This window comes from Bemisia tabaci, chromosome 3 (genome assembly GCF_918797505.1).
Source record: "Bemisia tabaci chromosome 3, PGI_BMITA_v3".
NCBI classification, from domain to species: Eukaryota; Metazoa; Arthropoda; class Insecta; order Hemiptera; family Aleyrodidae; genus Bemisia; species Bemisia tabaci.
The window spans coordinates 19,125,606-19,141,814 of NC_092795.1; the positions used below are offsets into that span (position 1 = coordinate 19,125,606).

At 37.1% G+C, this 16,209-nt stretch overlaps 1 protein-coding gene across 2 annotated transcripts; it reads right to left on the bottom strand.

Moving 5' to 3' along the window:
- Positions 1–211: 211 nt before the first annotated feature.
- Positions 212–16,095, bottom strand: LOC109035052 (vesicle-associated membrane protein 3). Of its 2 annotated transcripts, XM_019048523.2 has the most exons (7): positions 15,960–16,095; positions 13,583–13,750; positions 9,091–9,135; positions 5,243–5,360; positions 4,399–4,557; positions 2,921–2,972; positions 212–1,821 (listed from the first exon to the last, which is right to left on the bottom strand). In XM_019048523.2, the coding sequence occupies exons 4-7, from the start codon at positions 5,354–5,356 to the stop codon at positions 1,775–1,777; spliced, it is 372 nt and encodes a 123-aa protein (XP_018904068.2). In that variant the 5' UTR covers positions 5,357–5,360; positions 9,091–9,135; positions 13,583–13,750; positions 15,960–16,095; the 3' UTR covers positions 212–1,774. The 2 variants fall into 2 exon arrangements, with proteins under 2 accessions (XP_018904068.2, XP_018904067.2); XM_019048522.2 differs by lacking the exons at positions 9,091–9,135; positions 13,583–13,750; positions 15,960–16,095 and adding an exon at positions 6,887–7,074.
- Positions 16,096–16,209: the final 114 nt, after the last annotated feature.

Below are 16,209 nucleotides of genomic sequence, written 5' to 3' on the forward strand. Positions count from 1 at the left end.
GTGTCATTATTTGCATCTTTAATAGCCTGATGTCTTAAAAGATGTTTTTCTTGACAAATTGGCATGGAACTCAATTCAAAGATGTTATAAGGGCTAATTAATCAGCCTTTGACCAGCTGGCAATTATTTCTTCTTTCTTTTTCAACTAGAGTCATCTATCCAGCCTAAATAAAGAGACGACGTCCAGGATGCAGGTAAAAGATAAGCACGATTACCTTTAGAAATACTGATTTCATTTTATTGTGATTTAGCAAAAGATAACATGAAATGAGTCAAAACTTAGGGCTATGATTGGACACCCTCATGCAAAAGGGATCTATCGACAAAGGGAGGTTTAAAAAAACAACATGCGTTTTATACTAAAGTTGGAAAATAGATACATGTATCTTTAAAACTTCCTGTGTAGATAGGTGCCTCCTAGTTTGACGTCTAAGTATTGTTGGAAAATTTTAAGTAACATCTATAAACTGGAACTTCATGATTAACTCCTTTACATATAGACATCACGACAGACATTCCAGCAATTTTTCTCTGACATATAAACCTTTACAGCTATGAAAAGAAACTGGCGTGTCAAAAAAAGATGAAGGAGGATGTTTAAACAAATTTAAACTAGCCAGTAAGCACGGTTTTGAAATAGTAGCTAAAGTGCAATAAAAAAACACGGTCTTTTCAGCTTTGTCTCTTTAGAAGAAAACAGTTTTAACTTTCTTGATAAAGGTTAAGAAGCTTGCTTCAGCATTCTAAAATTTCAAGTACTCTTAATTTATAATTCCTAAATTATACACGTGGAATATAGTATAAAAAATAAAAACGATTTTATTCTCAGTCCAGTGCATGGATGAGGAAAAGAGAGGAAAAGTGGCTAATGGTCTCTTCAGAAAATCTTTAGCCACTCAGTAAGTATTTTTTAAAGAAAAGAAGAGGAAGCATGATACTACTTCAAAAATAATAACAAAATTACGATACGGTGCTTTTTAAGACATTAAAAACTAGCAACTTAGCCAAATCAAAGAGTATTTTGAAACGATAAAAAGCTCAACAATACCCTCACAAATGAACCAACAATAAAAGGGCAGTAAATATGTTATAGGACATTAAAATTTCTCTCTCAAGAAGACACCATGGATGGCAAGTTTTTACAGTCTCATCCAGAGTGTACACTTCACTAGAATTTTTTAAATAGTAAAGCACCGCACAAATATTTCAAAGTTGCCAAATTACTCAAAATGCATGCATAGCTCTAAAAAATTGTGAATATTCATCCTTGAAAATTTTGGGTAAGTCAGATTGAATCGCATGTAAAACATCCTTAAAATTTTTATGATATTTCGTTGAGTGTTCTGGAAAATAGATTTAATCAGAAGATATTTGACAACTTTTAAAGGATTGAAAAAAGTTCTTACTTTTGACAGCAGTACAGACCTCCTGTTTTTTTAAGCAAATATTCCAAAAAATGTTGGCAAGATAAGTACTTTTTTGGAATTTTCCACTATTTTTACAGTTGAATAACGTACACTCAAGGATCAAGATGGTATTGTAAACTTAAGACAGACAGGTTGACCAGAAATTATTCTTGATTAAAACATTATACTGATAAAATAAAAAAATAAAAGGTCGAAGGGTTTTAATTCCTGACAGAGCCATATCTCTCGACAGAAAAAGGAGTCTTCAAATACTTCTTAGGTGCTACATCAATTTATAACTTACAGTCCTAATTTAAACAGATACAATAGCAAGAAACGATGACTTCAACAGGCAAAATTTATGATGTTCATGGATTACTGGTTGATTCACCTGCGAACGCGGACCAAATCCAAGCTGTAAAAAAAGTAAGAGAAAAAAACCAAATTAATTTAATCTTATATAAAGTACACAATTTCCAACACTTGAACTTAATGATTCCGATGAAAAATGCAAGATTTTGTTGCGAGAATATAATACACACAGAGCTACTAAAACTCAGTATTTTGGACCATTGGGATGAAATTTATTGAGATTGAAAATTCTGATATCTTAGTTAAGAGTGTATTTCAAAACTATTCATGGTGTGATTTTTTATATCAATAAAAGAAAAGTATGTGGTGCGGTGCTGTAATTGAAAACTTGTTTGCAGATTTACTATGTCCTGATAGGCTTTCCATTTACTCCTGGTGGACATTTCTTCTGGCAGGTAAAAACAAGGATTATACCTTTTGTCATAGAGGGTGTTTTACTATACAAAGTTTTCTAAAAAAAAATTCAAGGTTCACAAAAAAAATTAATGACTTTTTATGGAGTTGTTGATTTTTTATTCTATGAATAATATACTATTAACTAAAAGTAAATGATGGCTTCCAAAAAGGTAAATATTATTTACTCAAGATAGCCATTATGAAATTTCAAGGTCTGATGAGAGGGACTGGAAGAAAGAAAGAGAGGGATTTTAATATGCTGGTAGTGTCGATAAAGGCAGAGAGTTTCCTCCAAGCCAATGGTACTAACTTCACAGATTAATTAAGAACATTCAGTTTGAAATCTATGATGATGAACAGATGATATAATAGAACACTTTTACCGTCTTCAACCAAAAAAAAAAAAAAAATGGAAAGAATCAGTCTTCAATGCAATTAATATGAATACCTAAGCTCTTACAAACAAGAGTACAGACAAGTTTAAACAAGATAAATAATCTTAATTTTTTTCTAGGTTCGCTCTTGAAGTCTTCAGCGCCAATTTCAACTAATTTTGTGGTTATAAAGTTTTAAAATATGACCCAGTAAACAGCCTTAAAAACTAACTCTTTTCCTAAAGCTTTTTTGGTGAAAAAAACCATGAGAATTGGATATTGCATAGCTCAATTTGAGATGATCGAAAAAGCATTTGAAGCAGAGTTCTATTCAGATTGATAATGGGTGGAAAATTTGAGTATAATACTTACTAATGAAAATAATCGCAAAAATTAAACCAATCAATCCAAGGATGATCATCATCTGCAAAAGAAACAAATACTGAGTGAGTCATTGAAATAATGCTTATCACATGCCTACCACCACTAATTTTTTCTTATACACTGAGCCTAATGCAACCTTATTGTAAAAGAGAAAAATTCAATCTCCTTGGGATTTTTGCTTGCGATCCTCTTGCTCTAAGCTACTAACATATTGACCATAAAGCCAATTAATCCTTCTTTGGTCAAATCAAATTAGGGTTTAAAAAGTTTGAAAACCACCTCAACACCTGGTTCAAAGCCGAGGGATAATTTATCTTGTTAAAAAATTTACCTAAGATCTTAAGAATGATTTTGTCCTTAACTTGAAAGTCAGATGAAACAATCGGTGTTTTAAAGACTTTGTGAAGTTACTGAGAAACAAGATATGACATTGAGCTACAAGACAAAGTCAAGAATCAAGCATTACGATACATTTTATCTCATTAAATTTACCCATAGAATCTCATAGAAACAGAATAGGTCTCAGAGAGGTCTCTCACAGAGATCTCATAGAATCTCTACAGTGAAAACATCTAAATTTCTGGATTTAACTTATAATTGAGAAATCAGATAATTATAAAAGGGTTCGCACAAACATCCTCAATGCTAAAGATCAAAGTCTAGTTGAGTTAGAAAGGGCACTGATTTCGTTGAACTTTTAAACAAGAAAGTTTTTTTGGAGGGCCAAATTTTTCCGTAAAAGGTTTACAGGTAAGCAAACAGAAAGGAAAGTTTTAAACTTCCCGCAATGCAAAGGTTCTTTTTTAGAGGTCTCAATGACTTACATCGATTTTTAATCTTTTTTCGCAGAGGCGTCCTAAATTGATAGAGCCAAATGAAATACGAACGCAAATTTTCTCAGATAAGAGCTGCTGCTTTGAAAAGTTTCGATAACACTCCTCATGGTGCATTACATCCAGATGAGAAATAATGTCAAGTTATCTTCATGTATTGTTTTGATTTTTTATCCAATATAGTCCCTTCCTTCACTATGGATGGTAAAAATAGGTTCGTAATCTGTATTGGCGGCCATAGTACCAAACCATGTATAATTCGTGAATGACGTTGCGAATTCCCTGTCATACTTTATTTTTCCTCGGGAAAACTAGTCACTGTAATGTCTTGAAAACTTCCTTGCTTTTTCTTTCCTGTTGGTCGAATATTCTGTATAGATTTTAAGCTCTAAAAAGCTGGCATGTTTCTCTAAAAAAATAAAATAGGAGGGAAAACCAAGATTATACCTAGAGATGCCTCATTTTTTAATGCTCCTGAGAGAAGATTGAAAAAGTAATACTGTGAAATCAGATTACTTACAATCTTTGCTTTTGAAAGAAACAATATTACAATCTACATTTGGAAATTTGTTTTTTAGCCTTAACTCATCTTGGATATGAAACTGGTACAATCTGTTGGTAAAGGTAAATTACCTTTAAGTTCTTCCACCACATTCTCCTCTTGAGTCTTGTTGCCTGTTGCTCAAATTGAGAGGCTCCCATTTGTAGCTGATCTGCCATGTTGTCTAGATCACTTAATTTTGAATCACGCTCTAGGACTTTTTGCACGTTTACTCTCATTATGCCAACAACCTGAAAATCAATATAGAGGAATTATAATTTGACTTTCGCTCACAGAGCTGAAGTACTAAATGGCTTACAAATTCTACCTTTGGAAAAAAACCCATATTAAAATTACAATTGTCATGTTGAAGTATTTCACTTAAAAAATTTGACACTTATGTTAGAGCCAGTTCTAGTACCAGAAATTCGTGCAATAATGGAACATTGCAGATGTTGCTTTTATGAAAATGTAAATTTTTTTATCATCTTACTTATTGCAAGAAATAAGATGGGTTAAACATTAAGTAATTTAACAGCAAGACTTAATCTAATTCTAGAAAATGCAGTTAAGGCGGTCAAAAAATCAACTTTCAGATAGATAGCCCAAATTTCATGACAAGAAGCCTAGCTGCCAATTCTCTTTCATTTATAGCCTCTAGAGATGAAGTGGTTGTAACACTGGCCATATGATCAGTAGGTCCCAGGTTTGAATCTTTACCATGTGACCTGAATTTAATGGTCTCTAACGGTACCATGGAATGGGGAAGATAGAAGCATGGTTATTCCCTCATGCACTGATACTTAAAAATTGGTTTAAAAATAATGATTTTTAGACTTCTTCAAAATTCAGACTTTGCTGGTCCTATTTTAAAATTTCTGGGAATCTTTCCAAAATTCCTTTGCAAAACATTAATTTTGCTGACAAAATACATACTTCATCAACTTGTGCTTGACTTTTTTGAAGTTTCTTCTGTGCTTGGAGGTTTGCATTTGATTTTGGTGTATCTCCACCTGGAAGATTGCTACTTCCGGCGAATCCATCTTCCATTGCCCTGTAACAAAAAAGAATCAAATGAAAATGCCTGACAATGAAAGTTATGAAATACAAGGTAGCTTCTGGGGGCAAATAACTCATGGCGTTGAAAACCTTTGGCTACCTAAGTACCTCCTACTCAGACTCAGTAACGGTATTAATGGTACTTACAGTGAGTACCTATGATGCTATATAATTTCAATACTTAATTGTTAGTTTTAGGATGAATTTACCTATTCATCCGTCCGTGTTCGAAGTTGGGTTAGGAAAATGATGCCAGAAAAGGCAAGCAGTTGCTACGAGAGATCACCATCAAAAGCAGTTGCTTGATTTAGAAAGCAACTGCTTTTATGACACCCAAAATGGCATACTACTGTGGTAATACGAATACCATCAACAATCAAAATCAATAAGATGGTTTCTTTGGTGGTTGTTACTACATTTCTTGGCACTCTAACCAGATTAATGTCTCCCTACATGGTACATTTTCAAAATCTGAAACGGTGACAGCTCATTTCCACCAAAAAGCATCACAGCAGCCTGATTGTTGAAATTTATGTCAGCACGACAAGAATCGAAAATCGATATACTACGCGGCACAGATTATGCACCGCTATGTCTTGTCTTATCTTGCCAACATAGCCAGTTAAAGTTTCAACAATCGGAGTGCAGATAGTAAATCCTGAATTGATAATTAGCAATCTTGGGAATCAGTCTTTATGATTTGTTGCAACCCGAACATAACCTTAAAATATACAGATAACCGCTAGATGGGGGCATCAAGTGATAACAGAACAGAAATTAAGGGCTTGTTAAGTTAAAATATTGCAGGGAGGCAGGAATGATGCGTACATAAAATGTTTGCCTTGCTGTTAGAAAATCCCCTGGATGAGCTGGTTCTTTGATGTTCAGTTCCTTTCTTTCTACGATTGGGTAAGTGAACTTCAAATCGACTTATTCATATGTTAAGACATGAATTCATCTGCAAAAATTAGCTAGATTGAGTTTGGCATATTTCTGCCTCATATAACAAGAAACTGCCAAGGAATGATGTAAATTAAACAGTAGATCTTTCGACAAAGTTAGTGGGCCAGTATTCAATGAAAGATCATTCAGAGCTACGAATAGCACTGAGCAGAGACGAACATTAAATCCATGATTGGGAATGAATAGAGGCGCTCAAAAATTAGTTGGAGAAATAGATTTATGGTAAAACGTTAAAATTTTCCTGTCCAGGGAATTATTGCATTTCCGGGATTAGAAAAGGACAAACTGTGCAAATATAACCTCAATTACTTGTGTCAAAGAAAGCTCTACTTGTTGCATTGTTTGATTCTGCACATAGAATACTCTGACACCTCTACTTACAATGCAGAAGACAATAAATTATCAGACTGAATTTCATCCAACAGTAACAAGAAAAATTTAGAATGAATCTAATTGTAAGGATACGTTTGGGTTATTTGAAAGTGCCAGGTAGTCGTTCAAGGTATGCAAGGACAGGTTGAATCATTTCATTGAGCAATCTAAAACAATAGTACATACCGTTCCATTTTAATTCACGAAAATTCAAAACTCGAGGAAACAGATGATAGAGACGAGAAATTAAGAAAAAACACGGAAGTGAAATAATTAAATGATGCAGTATCTGAAATTCCAAGTGACACCTCCAACTCGAATTTGACGTTTATTATCAACAACAATTCATTTGACGGAAGTGAGTCATCGATGCTCATCAATGAAAACACCGAAACTCCTTCGTGCGGTGTTGTCAGATTCAAAAATAAAACCTGTGCCGAAAATGCCGGAAAAAAACTGTCATCGAGAAAAAAAAGTCGCACATGAGCAGAATCATGTGCATGTGCAATATAAAATAAAGTGTAATTTTTTGCTATTCAGTGAGGTAGGTACGATCGATCGCTTTTTTGGTGGGATTCCGTTAGCTCTGTTCCCCGCGGACTCAAAAAATTAGAGGCGTGATGTCCAGTGTTGCAATTTTTTATACAAAACAAAATTTTGGAACTAAATTAGATACCTACAGTGCGAAATTTCAGAAAAATTTGTAAGGCATGAAGAAATATTTCTCAAAGATGAGTACCTAAATGGAAAATTAAATCAAAGGAAAAAGGTTTTTTATTTTTAGTTTTGTTCAGCGAGTGTTACATACCCAGCCCCTGAAAACATGTTAAATATTTTTCATTTTTTCCGCAGCTTTGTAAAATTTCATGAAATATTTTACGGGAATCTCTAATCCTTCATATAACTCGTGCAACACTGTGTAGAACCGCTATAATAGGTAAAGTACTTGCGGAATGCATTGGACTCCCGGGAAGGTATCCGTGAAAATTCGTTACACATGGCTGTAAGTAGGTATACGATCTCACGGACGCTCGCAGTGCTCGCATGGTGGTTACCTGGTTTTTGCGGGTTCACTGGTAAGTGGGAAGGTAGGTATTTCGGTACCATAAGTACCTCGTGGACAATTTTTCGAGATTTCATAGATATCATGGGATCTTGAGCAGATACTTGCGTGTGCCTTATCAATGTGCCTCACGTATATCTCAGTAACTTGCAAAAACGCTTATTATCGTGCGGGGATTTTGAGTAAAATACTTGGACTTACGAGAATGTTTCACGAACATTTTTTGGACAGAAGCGCCCGAACATGTCCAACCGAACTAGAAGTTTGGCATTGAGGTTTGCAGTTCAAAAGAGGTGTGGGTTTCGAGATCTCAAAATTAGTCGAATTTTAATTAAACCTAAGTGCGATTGAAAATATTAGTTGCAACTCATGCGAATCTAAATAGTGGCAGTGGCAGAGTCTATTGTGATTAGAGTACGAAATAAAATGATCCACTTGAGGTCTTTTACCCTCACGTTTTCACTGCTGTTTGACTCGTGCACAGTGTACGTTAATCAAAGCGGCGCGCCTTCAAATCTTTGTGTATGCATCTGAGACTACGGTTAAGTTGGTTTAGTTGCTTTCGCAGGCGTTTTCAACATTGTCGTGCGCAGGTAAGGCGGCGACACCAAACGTATTGATGGCCAAAATGAGAAACCACGTTTGCTAAGTTGCAAGCTTCGTGTCAAACTTTATTTTTTCTTTAGAAACCTATCATCGACAACTTTATGATTTTTCTTTTCTGTAAGCAGAATATTCTGTGTAAATTTCGAGCTAAAAAGTTTAAAAATAAAATAGAAAAAGGAAATTTTGAGACATTGCAATGTAGATACGTGGTTTCCGACTTAAGCCATCGATATGTAGAATGTTTCGGGCACCGCCATTCCAAGAATCCCCTTCAGGAAGTCCCTAATAATGAAACGAGCATCCTTGGCCAATAATTGAGGAGGATATTTTGTCAAATATCTGCGCAAACTGCCAATTGTTCTCTCGTAGATTTAAATTTTATGTATTAGTCCATAGTTTCTTGACACAATAATGCTTCAAACATGTGTGGGAAAACTTTCTGAAAAATTGTGCACCGTGTCTAGGCCGTTTTAATAATTGCCATCACTTCGATGACCATATCTTAATTAACACAGGTGGTGTCAACTGGACGAGACAGCGTTGGAAGATATTTTTAGGTATTTGTTTTTATATTTTTAAAGATGAATTTCTTTAAATAGCGATTGAAAAGTGAAAACGTCTTGGCCTGTTTGATGCTCCACATATACTTTAGAATCTTTTGCTCATTTCTATTTCGTTTATTCTTTTTGAGGAAAGATACACAAGAATATAATACACTCACCTTTATACACGCGCTCCTCCGTATAATCCATCTCGTTTTTTGATCCTGTTTAAAAAAATAAAAGAAAAAACATGTAAAAGGTCAAATATAAGTTCAAGGTGTGAAGTTTCAATCAAATCGATGTAGCTCTTAAGCTACAGGAACATTTTAAAAGGGACGAATTACCGTACACTTAACCTCAGGTTGATTCAAATTTCTGAAAGGACTTTTTTCTAACTCATCAGCGAAAATAATAATAAAATTACAAACATGGTAAAATTCGTGCTCAAATTTGTGCTGAGGTGATCATGAAACGGCTTTACCGCATTCTCAATCCTCAGATTAGAGAAGGTAAGGGCCACAGTCTACATTTCAAGACAGCAAAGTTATTATACACTTTAACAATCAAAACACTATTTGGGAACATGACAATGTCGTGATGAAAATCAGTAATAGTTTACTTCATCGGCACAATACGCAACACCATAATTAAGTCACGGTGTAGGAGGAGCAAATTAAGTACCCATATTTAGTGTGAAATGCGATGAACACCAAAATATTTCATTACAACTCCTTGATGCAACCAGGGCCGGATTTAGGGGTTGGCCACATGGGCCGCGGCCCATGGCGGCAAATTTAGGGAGCGGCAATTTTTCTTAATTTTTTTAAATTTAGCTATAAAGAAAAATCGAATTCAGAAAAAAAAAATACAATCGAGAAAAGATGACAAAATCTCTCATTTCCCGAGAACATATCTCTAATTTTGTTGTCTCTCTGTGATACAATAGACAGCACCTTTAATTAGTCGAGTTAAGGCTAAGAGAGAAACCGAACACGGAATTTGGCCTGGAACGGCTCGGCGCAGATACATGCCGATGATGACGAGATCTTGAGATGAAAAGGAGAAACCCTCGGCGCGGCTTGGCGGTCGGCATGTAACACATATTAGCGCCTTCAAGACTGCATGAATACTTCGCGCATTGCGTCAAAGACGCAGTGCGGTCGCTGCGGTTAGCAGCGGACGCCGTGAAACGCTTAGCGCCTACAAGACTGCATGAATACTTCACGCATTGCGTCAAACAGTGCGTGCAGCAGCGGTCGGCTCGAAACGCATACCGCATACAAGACTATAGGAATACTTTACGCATTGCGCCAAACACAGTGTGGTCAGCGCGGCACGGCGGCGGAAATTAAACTTATTAAACCACATTTATGTTTGTTCTTTCATAATTTTTCCGTTCATTTCATATAAATGACAAGCCTTGTCCACACAGAGATAGGTTTACGGAACTTAACTTTTGCGCCGAGTTCTGTGAACTTTTGCTAGTAGCGTTGACAGGGCTTTCGCAAAAAAATGTGTCCAACACGAGTAAACGCGTCTTATGCAACCCGCCCTCCGGCACGTTCACTTAATGGTTTTTATTGATGATTCAAAACGAATGAGAAGGGAGCGGAAAAATACAGGCGGCCCATGGGCGGCAAGTAAGTAAATCCGGCCCCGGATGCAACTATTCGAGCTTCACGGATGTCCGTGTTTGCATATGCACAGGAGTGAAGGCGTTTTGACTGTCCAGGCACTCACCGCTTCGTCGCGGCGCCAACGCCGGACTTCACTGCTTGCGAGGATCGAAAATAAAATTTAGAGCTCTCTCAATTCGTTGTTTAAAGAACTTTAAAGATGGGTATCTCTTAGACACGAATAGATGCACACAGGCGTAGGATATGAGTTTCTTTTGTCCTTCAGTCTTAATACGACGACTTGAAGGCTAAGCTTGATTTGTAGAGTAACTATTTATGTCTACGTGATGTCTTCGTAGTATGAATGAGGAATCGAAGGCGCTCAGTCATTTTAGATCCTCGTAGTAAAGCCAGTCGCACTGTGAACCGAGCCTCCCAGGGAGATTGAACATGAATTTCCCGACTAAAACTGCAACTTTTTATGTTAATTTCTTCTAAATTCTTCACAATATAAATTTTATGGGCCATTGGGTACTGATTCAAGGATATTTGACGAAAAATTCAATGGAATCACTTCTAATACCTCCACGTTCCGTATTTACACCGACATGACCTTCATTTTGTATAACTCCTTTCATTGACTCGCTCCTATGAGCGCTGCTGTTAAGGCGGTTAGCGGCTGAAGTCAAAACGCCTTCACACCCGTGTGTATGCAAAACGGATAGCGATGGAGCCCGAATAGTTGCATCCAGGCGATATGATGAAATTCGTTTTGTATCTATCGCATGCTTGCATGCAACACTACAGAGCGGAAGTTTTGATTATTTCTCTCACATCTTGGAATAATTCCAGCGTTGCCTATTGTGCCGATAAATCAATCGATTTTTATCGCGACATTGTCAGTTTTCCGAGAAATGCATTATTTAAATTTAACGTTACTGGCAGTCAAAATCAGCAAAAATTAAGTATCTAAGCATGATATGTAAAGTTTCCTCAAATTTACTTATAGAAGCCGTGCTTTGTTTGGATTTTTTTGTTTTTCCCTGCTGTGGGAAAACTAATTTTGACGTTTAAGTGCGAAATTTTCAAAGACGAATGATGATGAAATATTTCACGGAATTCCGAACAAAAACGATGACTATTCGTCTTCCGACAAAATGAAATGCGACAGGAAATCTGTGATATCACAAACCTAAATACACGTACATGACTTCTCATGTGCAACGGCTATATTATAGCACAATAAAGTCTTGAGCATATATTTTTGAAATTATTATGTTCTGTTCTTTTCCATCTAAAATGTGGCCTGCGTCTGGTGTAAAATTAAGTCGCAATCTGTATCAAATATGCGCGCCTACAAATTCCTACTTCAAGCTCTTGGAAAATGAGGACAAATTTTCTCCTGCGTGTGACCATATTCAAGTGCAAAGCCTCACGCCATTCCTTTCACAGCAAGTGATCGATTAATTATTGTGGGCAGCTTTGTATCGCACGCAAGTAGAGCGTCAACAAGTTAGCTTGCATGCTATATGTACGCATAATATATCATTCATCAAATGGTATTCACACAAACTTGGAACTTCAGCACTTTAAATTATTATCCCATTCACATAGTTGTTACCATATTTCTGATTATATGATCTCCTGAACCTCTAGCCATGAGTACTGCTAGATTTTTGTCAGCGTCAATCATGAATCTTGTTCAGTGGCGAGGCGTGAATGATCGATTATCGATAATTCTCCATATTTGAAGCTGTGAAAAAGAATCGACTATTAAGGTGTTCATTGCAAACACCCTGTTTATCGATCCTTTTCCATAGGTTTAAATGGCAGATCAATCTATATCGCAAAACACGCCACGCCACTGATCTATCAGGGCCATGACTCCAACTAGTGACGCTTTTGGGGAGCAAATTGTATAGAGGAAAATATCTTATTTTTACCTACCCAATAAACACTTCTGCAGTCCCAAATTCTGTTTCGGGACACATCGGAGAGGCAAACTGCAAAATATAGCACGTTCACATGGACCGCATTTAGCAAAAAGGAACCAAGGCACATGAGCCGTGCGGATTTTGCTTTCATTTTTAGGGAATTTGCTTCGTAACGTGCAGAAAATTCACTGAAATGTGCAAGTAAATCCGCACATCCGTTTCGATGAAAAAAATGAAATCTCCCAATTAAAATTGGCAGTAGGTTATGTGAGGCGTCCAGTTCCAAAAGCGTCAATCTCCATTGCTCTGTCTAAAAATTGTGCGATCATTATAATTTCAAAAGTGAAAAAACGGGAAAACATGCATGTTTATGTTTTCTCGTAAATTTTCCGTTATTAAGCGAGAAAATTCGGAAAATTTTAAAAACAGCTGGGTGTTGTGATTGTCCCTCTCAGGAAAATAATACGATTGCACAATTTTCAGACAGGGCAACGGAGATGGCCGGGTTTGGAACGAGGGGCCCATGTGGCTTGGTTGCTTTCTGCTTAGCGCGGTCCATTTGGACCGCGTTAAACAGAAAGGAACCAAGCCACATCGGCTATCGCCAAATTTAATCAGGCAATTTAATTTTTTCAATAGAAACGGTTGTGCGGATTTTAGTGCAAATTTCACTGAATTTTCTCCATAACACGAGGCAAATTCTCTAAAATTTTCAAAGGAATCCGCACAAACGTTTTCTCGTAAAAAATTAAATTGCTCCTTTAAATTTGGCAATAGCTGATGTGGCTTGGTTCTTTTCTGTTAAACGCGGTCCATTTATTCTGCCGTGCTAAGAACAACGCCGTATGAACATACGAGAGTTGCCAAATTTCCTCCGATAAAATGTTAATTTTTGAGGATAGCAATGAACATTTTTCCTTGAAATTTTCAGAAACTTAAGTTCAAATTGCGAGCAAAATTATCTGAAAAATTGGAGGAAATATATTTACAAATTTTCCTAAAAGTCGGTGATTTACCAAAGGAAACTTGGCTGAAGGTTCATACGGCGTTTTTCCTTAGCGCGACAGTTTTCCCTTGGTTCCTTTTGAGGAAATTCAGTCAATTCATATGATGATACCTACACGGCAGAGGAAGTGGGATCGGGGAGCTTTTCTTAGGCGCGGCGGTGGCAGTAACACGCTTGGCCACGGCTTAACAGTCTCTCACGGAGGTATTGTCGTCCCAGCTGCTGCGGCGTTGTGTTTCCCACGCGAGGCAGCGCCTAAATGGATCAAGCGACGACTCCACACCTGCAACAACACCGTGCATGTCTATCATAGCTTTATAGATGCTTTTTGCTCTGCGGCCATCGTGATTTAACACTAATGGGAATTTTGACAAACGCGCGCTCAAGCTCACGGTGGCGGAAATATCAAAGCCTACCCAGCTTGAAACCTTTACTGCCGTGCTAAGGAAGAACGCCGTATGAGCATTTGAGGGTTGCCAAATTTTCTTCGATGAAATGTTGATTTTGTAGGATAGATATGAAAATTTTGCTTTGAAAGTTTCAGGAGCTTTAGTTCACATTGCGATCAAAATTATCTGAAAAATTGGAAGAAAAATATTCATAATTTTCAAAGGAAATTCGTGTTTTATCAAAGGTAATTTGGCAACGCCTGAAGGCTCATACGGCGTTCTCCCTTAGCACGACAGTATAGGTAACCTGATGACGTTATTTCGTATGATCGTATCAATTTCATCGCTAAAAAATTGTGAAAATCGCAAATTAATTTTAACATATCGCGATTTTTCCTTTAATATCTGCCACTTGGGTATCCGTGATTCCGTGGTCCATTTATCCGAGACTGAGCTACATTTTGCTATGAGGAGCAGTGAGGAACATGGCTGTCTTGAGATTGTACATCCATATTTTTGAAGGTGCTTTTTGCCCCAGCGTAAAAAATGACAGGCTATATACTGACGGCGAAGTCCCATTTGCGTTCTTCATGAGCGAGCTTTTTAGGAGAGCGGAAATTGGTGATAAAAGTCCGTGATGTTATGCGGTAATGTTTCTAGGTTAATCAAACTCTTTTTATCAATATAGAGCCATTGTCTCAGGCTCATGTCAGCAACATCAGGTGCCATTAGTTTCTTTCTGCAGAGAGGTGATTTTATGGACATGATCCACAATTATTAGTGCATAGCACAGTGTCGTTTATAAGTCAGGTTACCTGCGGTCAACTTTATGGAAGTTAATTCAGCGTCAGATATAAGAGGAATAACTGGGGCGAGCGGCCCCAGTGTCCCAACCAAGTCATAGTTTTTTATGGTAAGAACACCAAAGGGTTATCCTCCTGAATGATCATTTTTCTCTCATTTAATATTCAACCACTATGGAAGAGCCCAGGCTACCAAGGGCATCCAGCACAAATTATCCATAAAATATCCAGAATGCACATCGAGAGCAAAAAAGGTTTATAGTAGTGGGTTCATGAATGCATAACATCGCTGGACTCCGCGCCTCTTACTTTCTCAGAGGCAGAATCTCCTTCATTAGACAAAATAGGCAAAACGCGGACCTCTTTCTGTTAGAATTAGATTGAATTGAACGCCTGACGATCACAGGCGCTTTTCGTCTTTCCTGGATAAAATAACGAATGGATAATATCCACTCGCAAATTTTACTTTTACAGGAAAATTGTGAAAAAAATTTTGACTGAAAATTTCACTAATTTTTCGTCGGATTACACGCAAAAATTAGTAACATTGTGAACAGAAACTGCAGGACAGTCGTGCAGTCTTGTAAAACACTGAATTGTATGAATCAACTTTATAACCTTTGAATGGAGTAATTTTCCATTGTCACTTGTCAGGACACACAGTTAGTAAAACTAATAAGGCTATAGTACATCTTACGTTCGCAAAAAATGAAGGGGTGCACAAATTACATAAAACGTGAGCAGATACATTTCTCTGACAATATATACCGAAAAGAGGGTAAAATTTTAGGAGTTTACGTAAAACTCAGGTGCTTAAACATGAAAATACTCTTAAAACAAATACAGGATAATAGACAATTGTAACAAAATGATCTCGGAGTAAAAAAAGAAAAAACTCAACAAGTTTTAACGAGAACCATTAAACAGCTCCATGTGAGTTTAGTAACTGAACTCTCTTTGGAATGAAAGAAGTAAGTGGGATTTAAATATTTTCAGCGATAACTTATTCCGAAGGAATTTAGGAAAAATATTGACCTAAAAACCGAATATTTCGGTACCGCAACATTATTCCAAACTTCCTGTGAGCCTTTAGATTCGGTGTAATTTTTCACTTCAACCTCGTTTTGCTCGCAATCACAAAAATGGCAACCACCCTCCTCATTCGCCGAAGGTTCCTATTGATAAAATAATTTCGAGACGAAAATACACGAATTTAGGATCTTTATCTTGGTTTCAGCAATACTCAAACTTCGATGCTGTCGATCGATTCAATTTATGGAAATAATAAATCGGTACTTACCATTTTCGGGGTTCAGTGGTGGCTTCGAGGGCAGGTGAGACGACGAGATCAACAATAGGAAGAGGGGCTTAGAGAGCTTACTCGATAATAGGTAGTTCATTGATGAGTGTAAACAAGGCTTGCGCCCAGAGTGCACGGTTATCCGCGGCAGCGTTGCCGCGCTGTATGAAATCGCTCGAATTCCCCTTACGGGATCCCGTGGGAAATATGGAGGTTCGGCAACGTCGGAGGGTGGGCGGGGGCGGCGACG

Excerpts from the sequence above, each read along its gene's own strand:
- LOC109035052 (XM_019048522.2), bottom strand. Across the intron at positions 2,973-4,398 it reads TGTGGTGGAAGAACTTAAAG|ATGATGATCATCCTTGGATT; the intron begins GTAATTTACCTT and ends TTTCTTTTGCAG. Across the intron at positions 1,822-2,920 it reads TTTTGCGATTATTTTCATTA|CTTGGATTTGGTCCGCGTTC; the intron begins GTAAGTATTATA and ends CTTTTTTTACAG.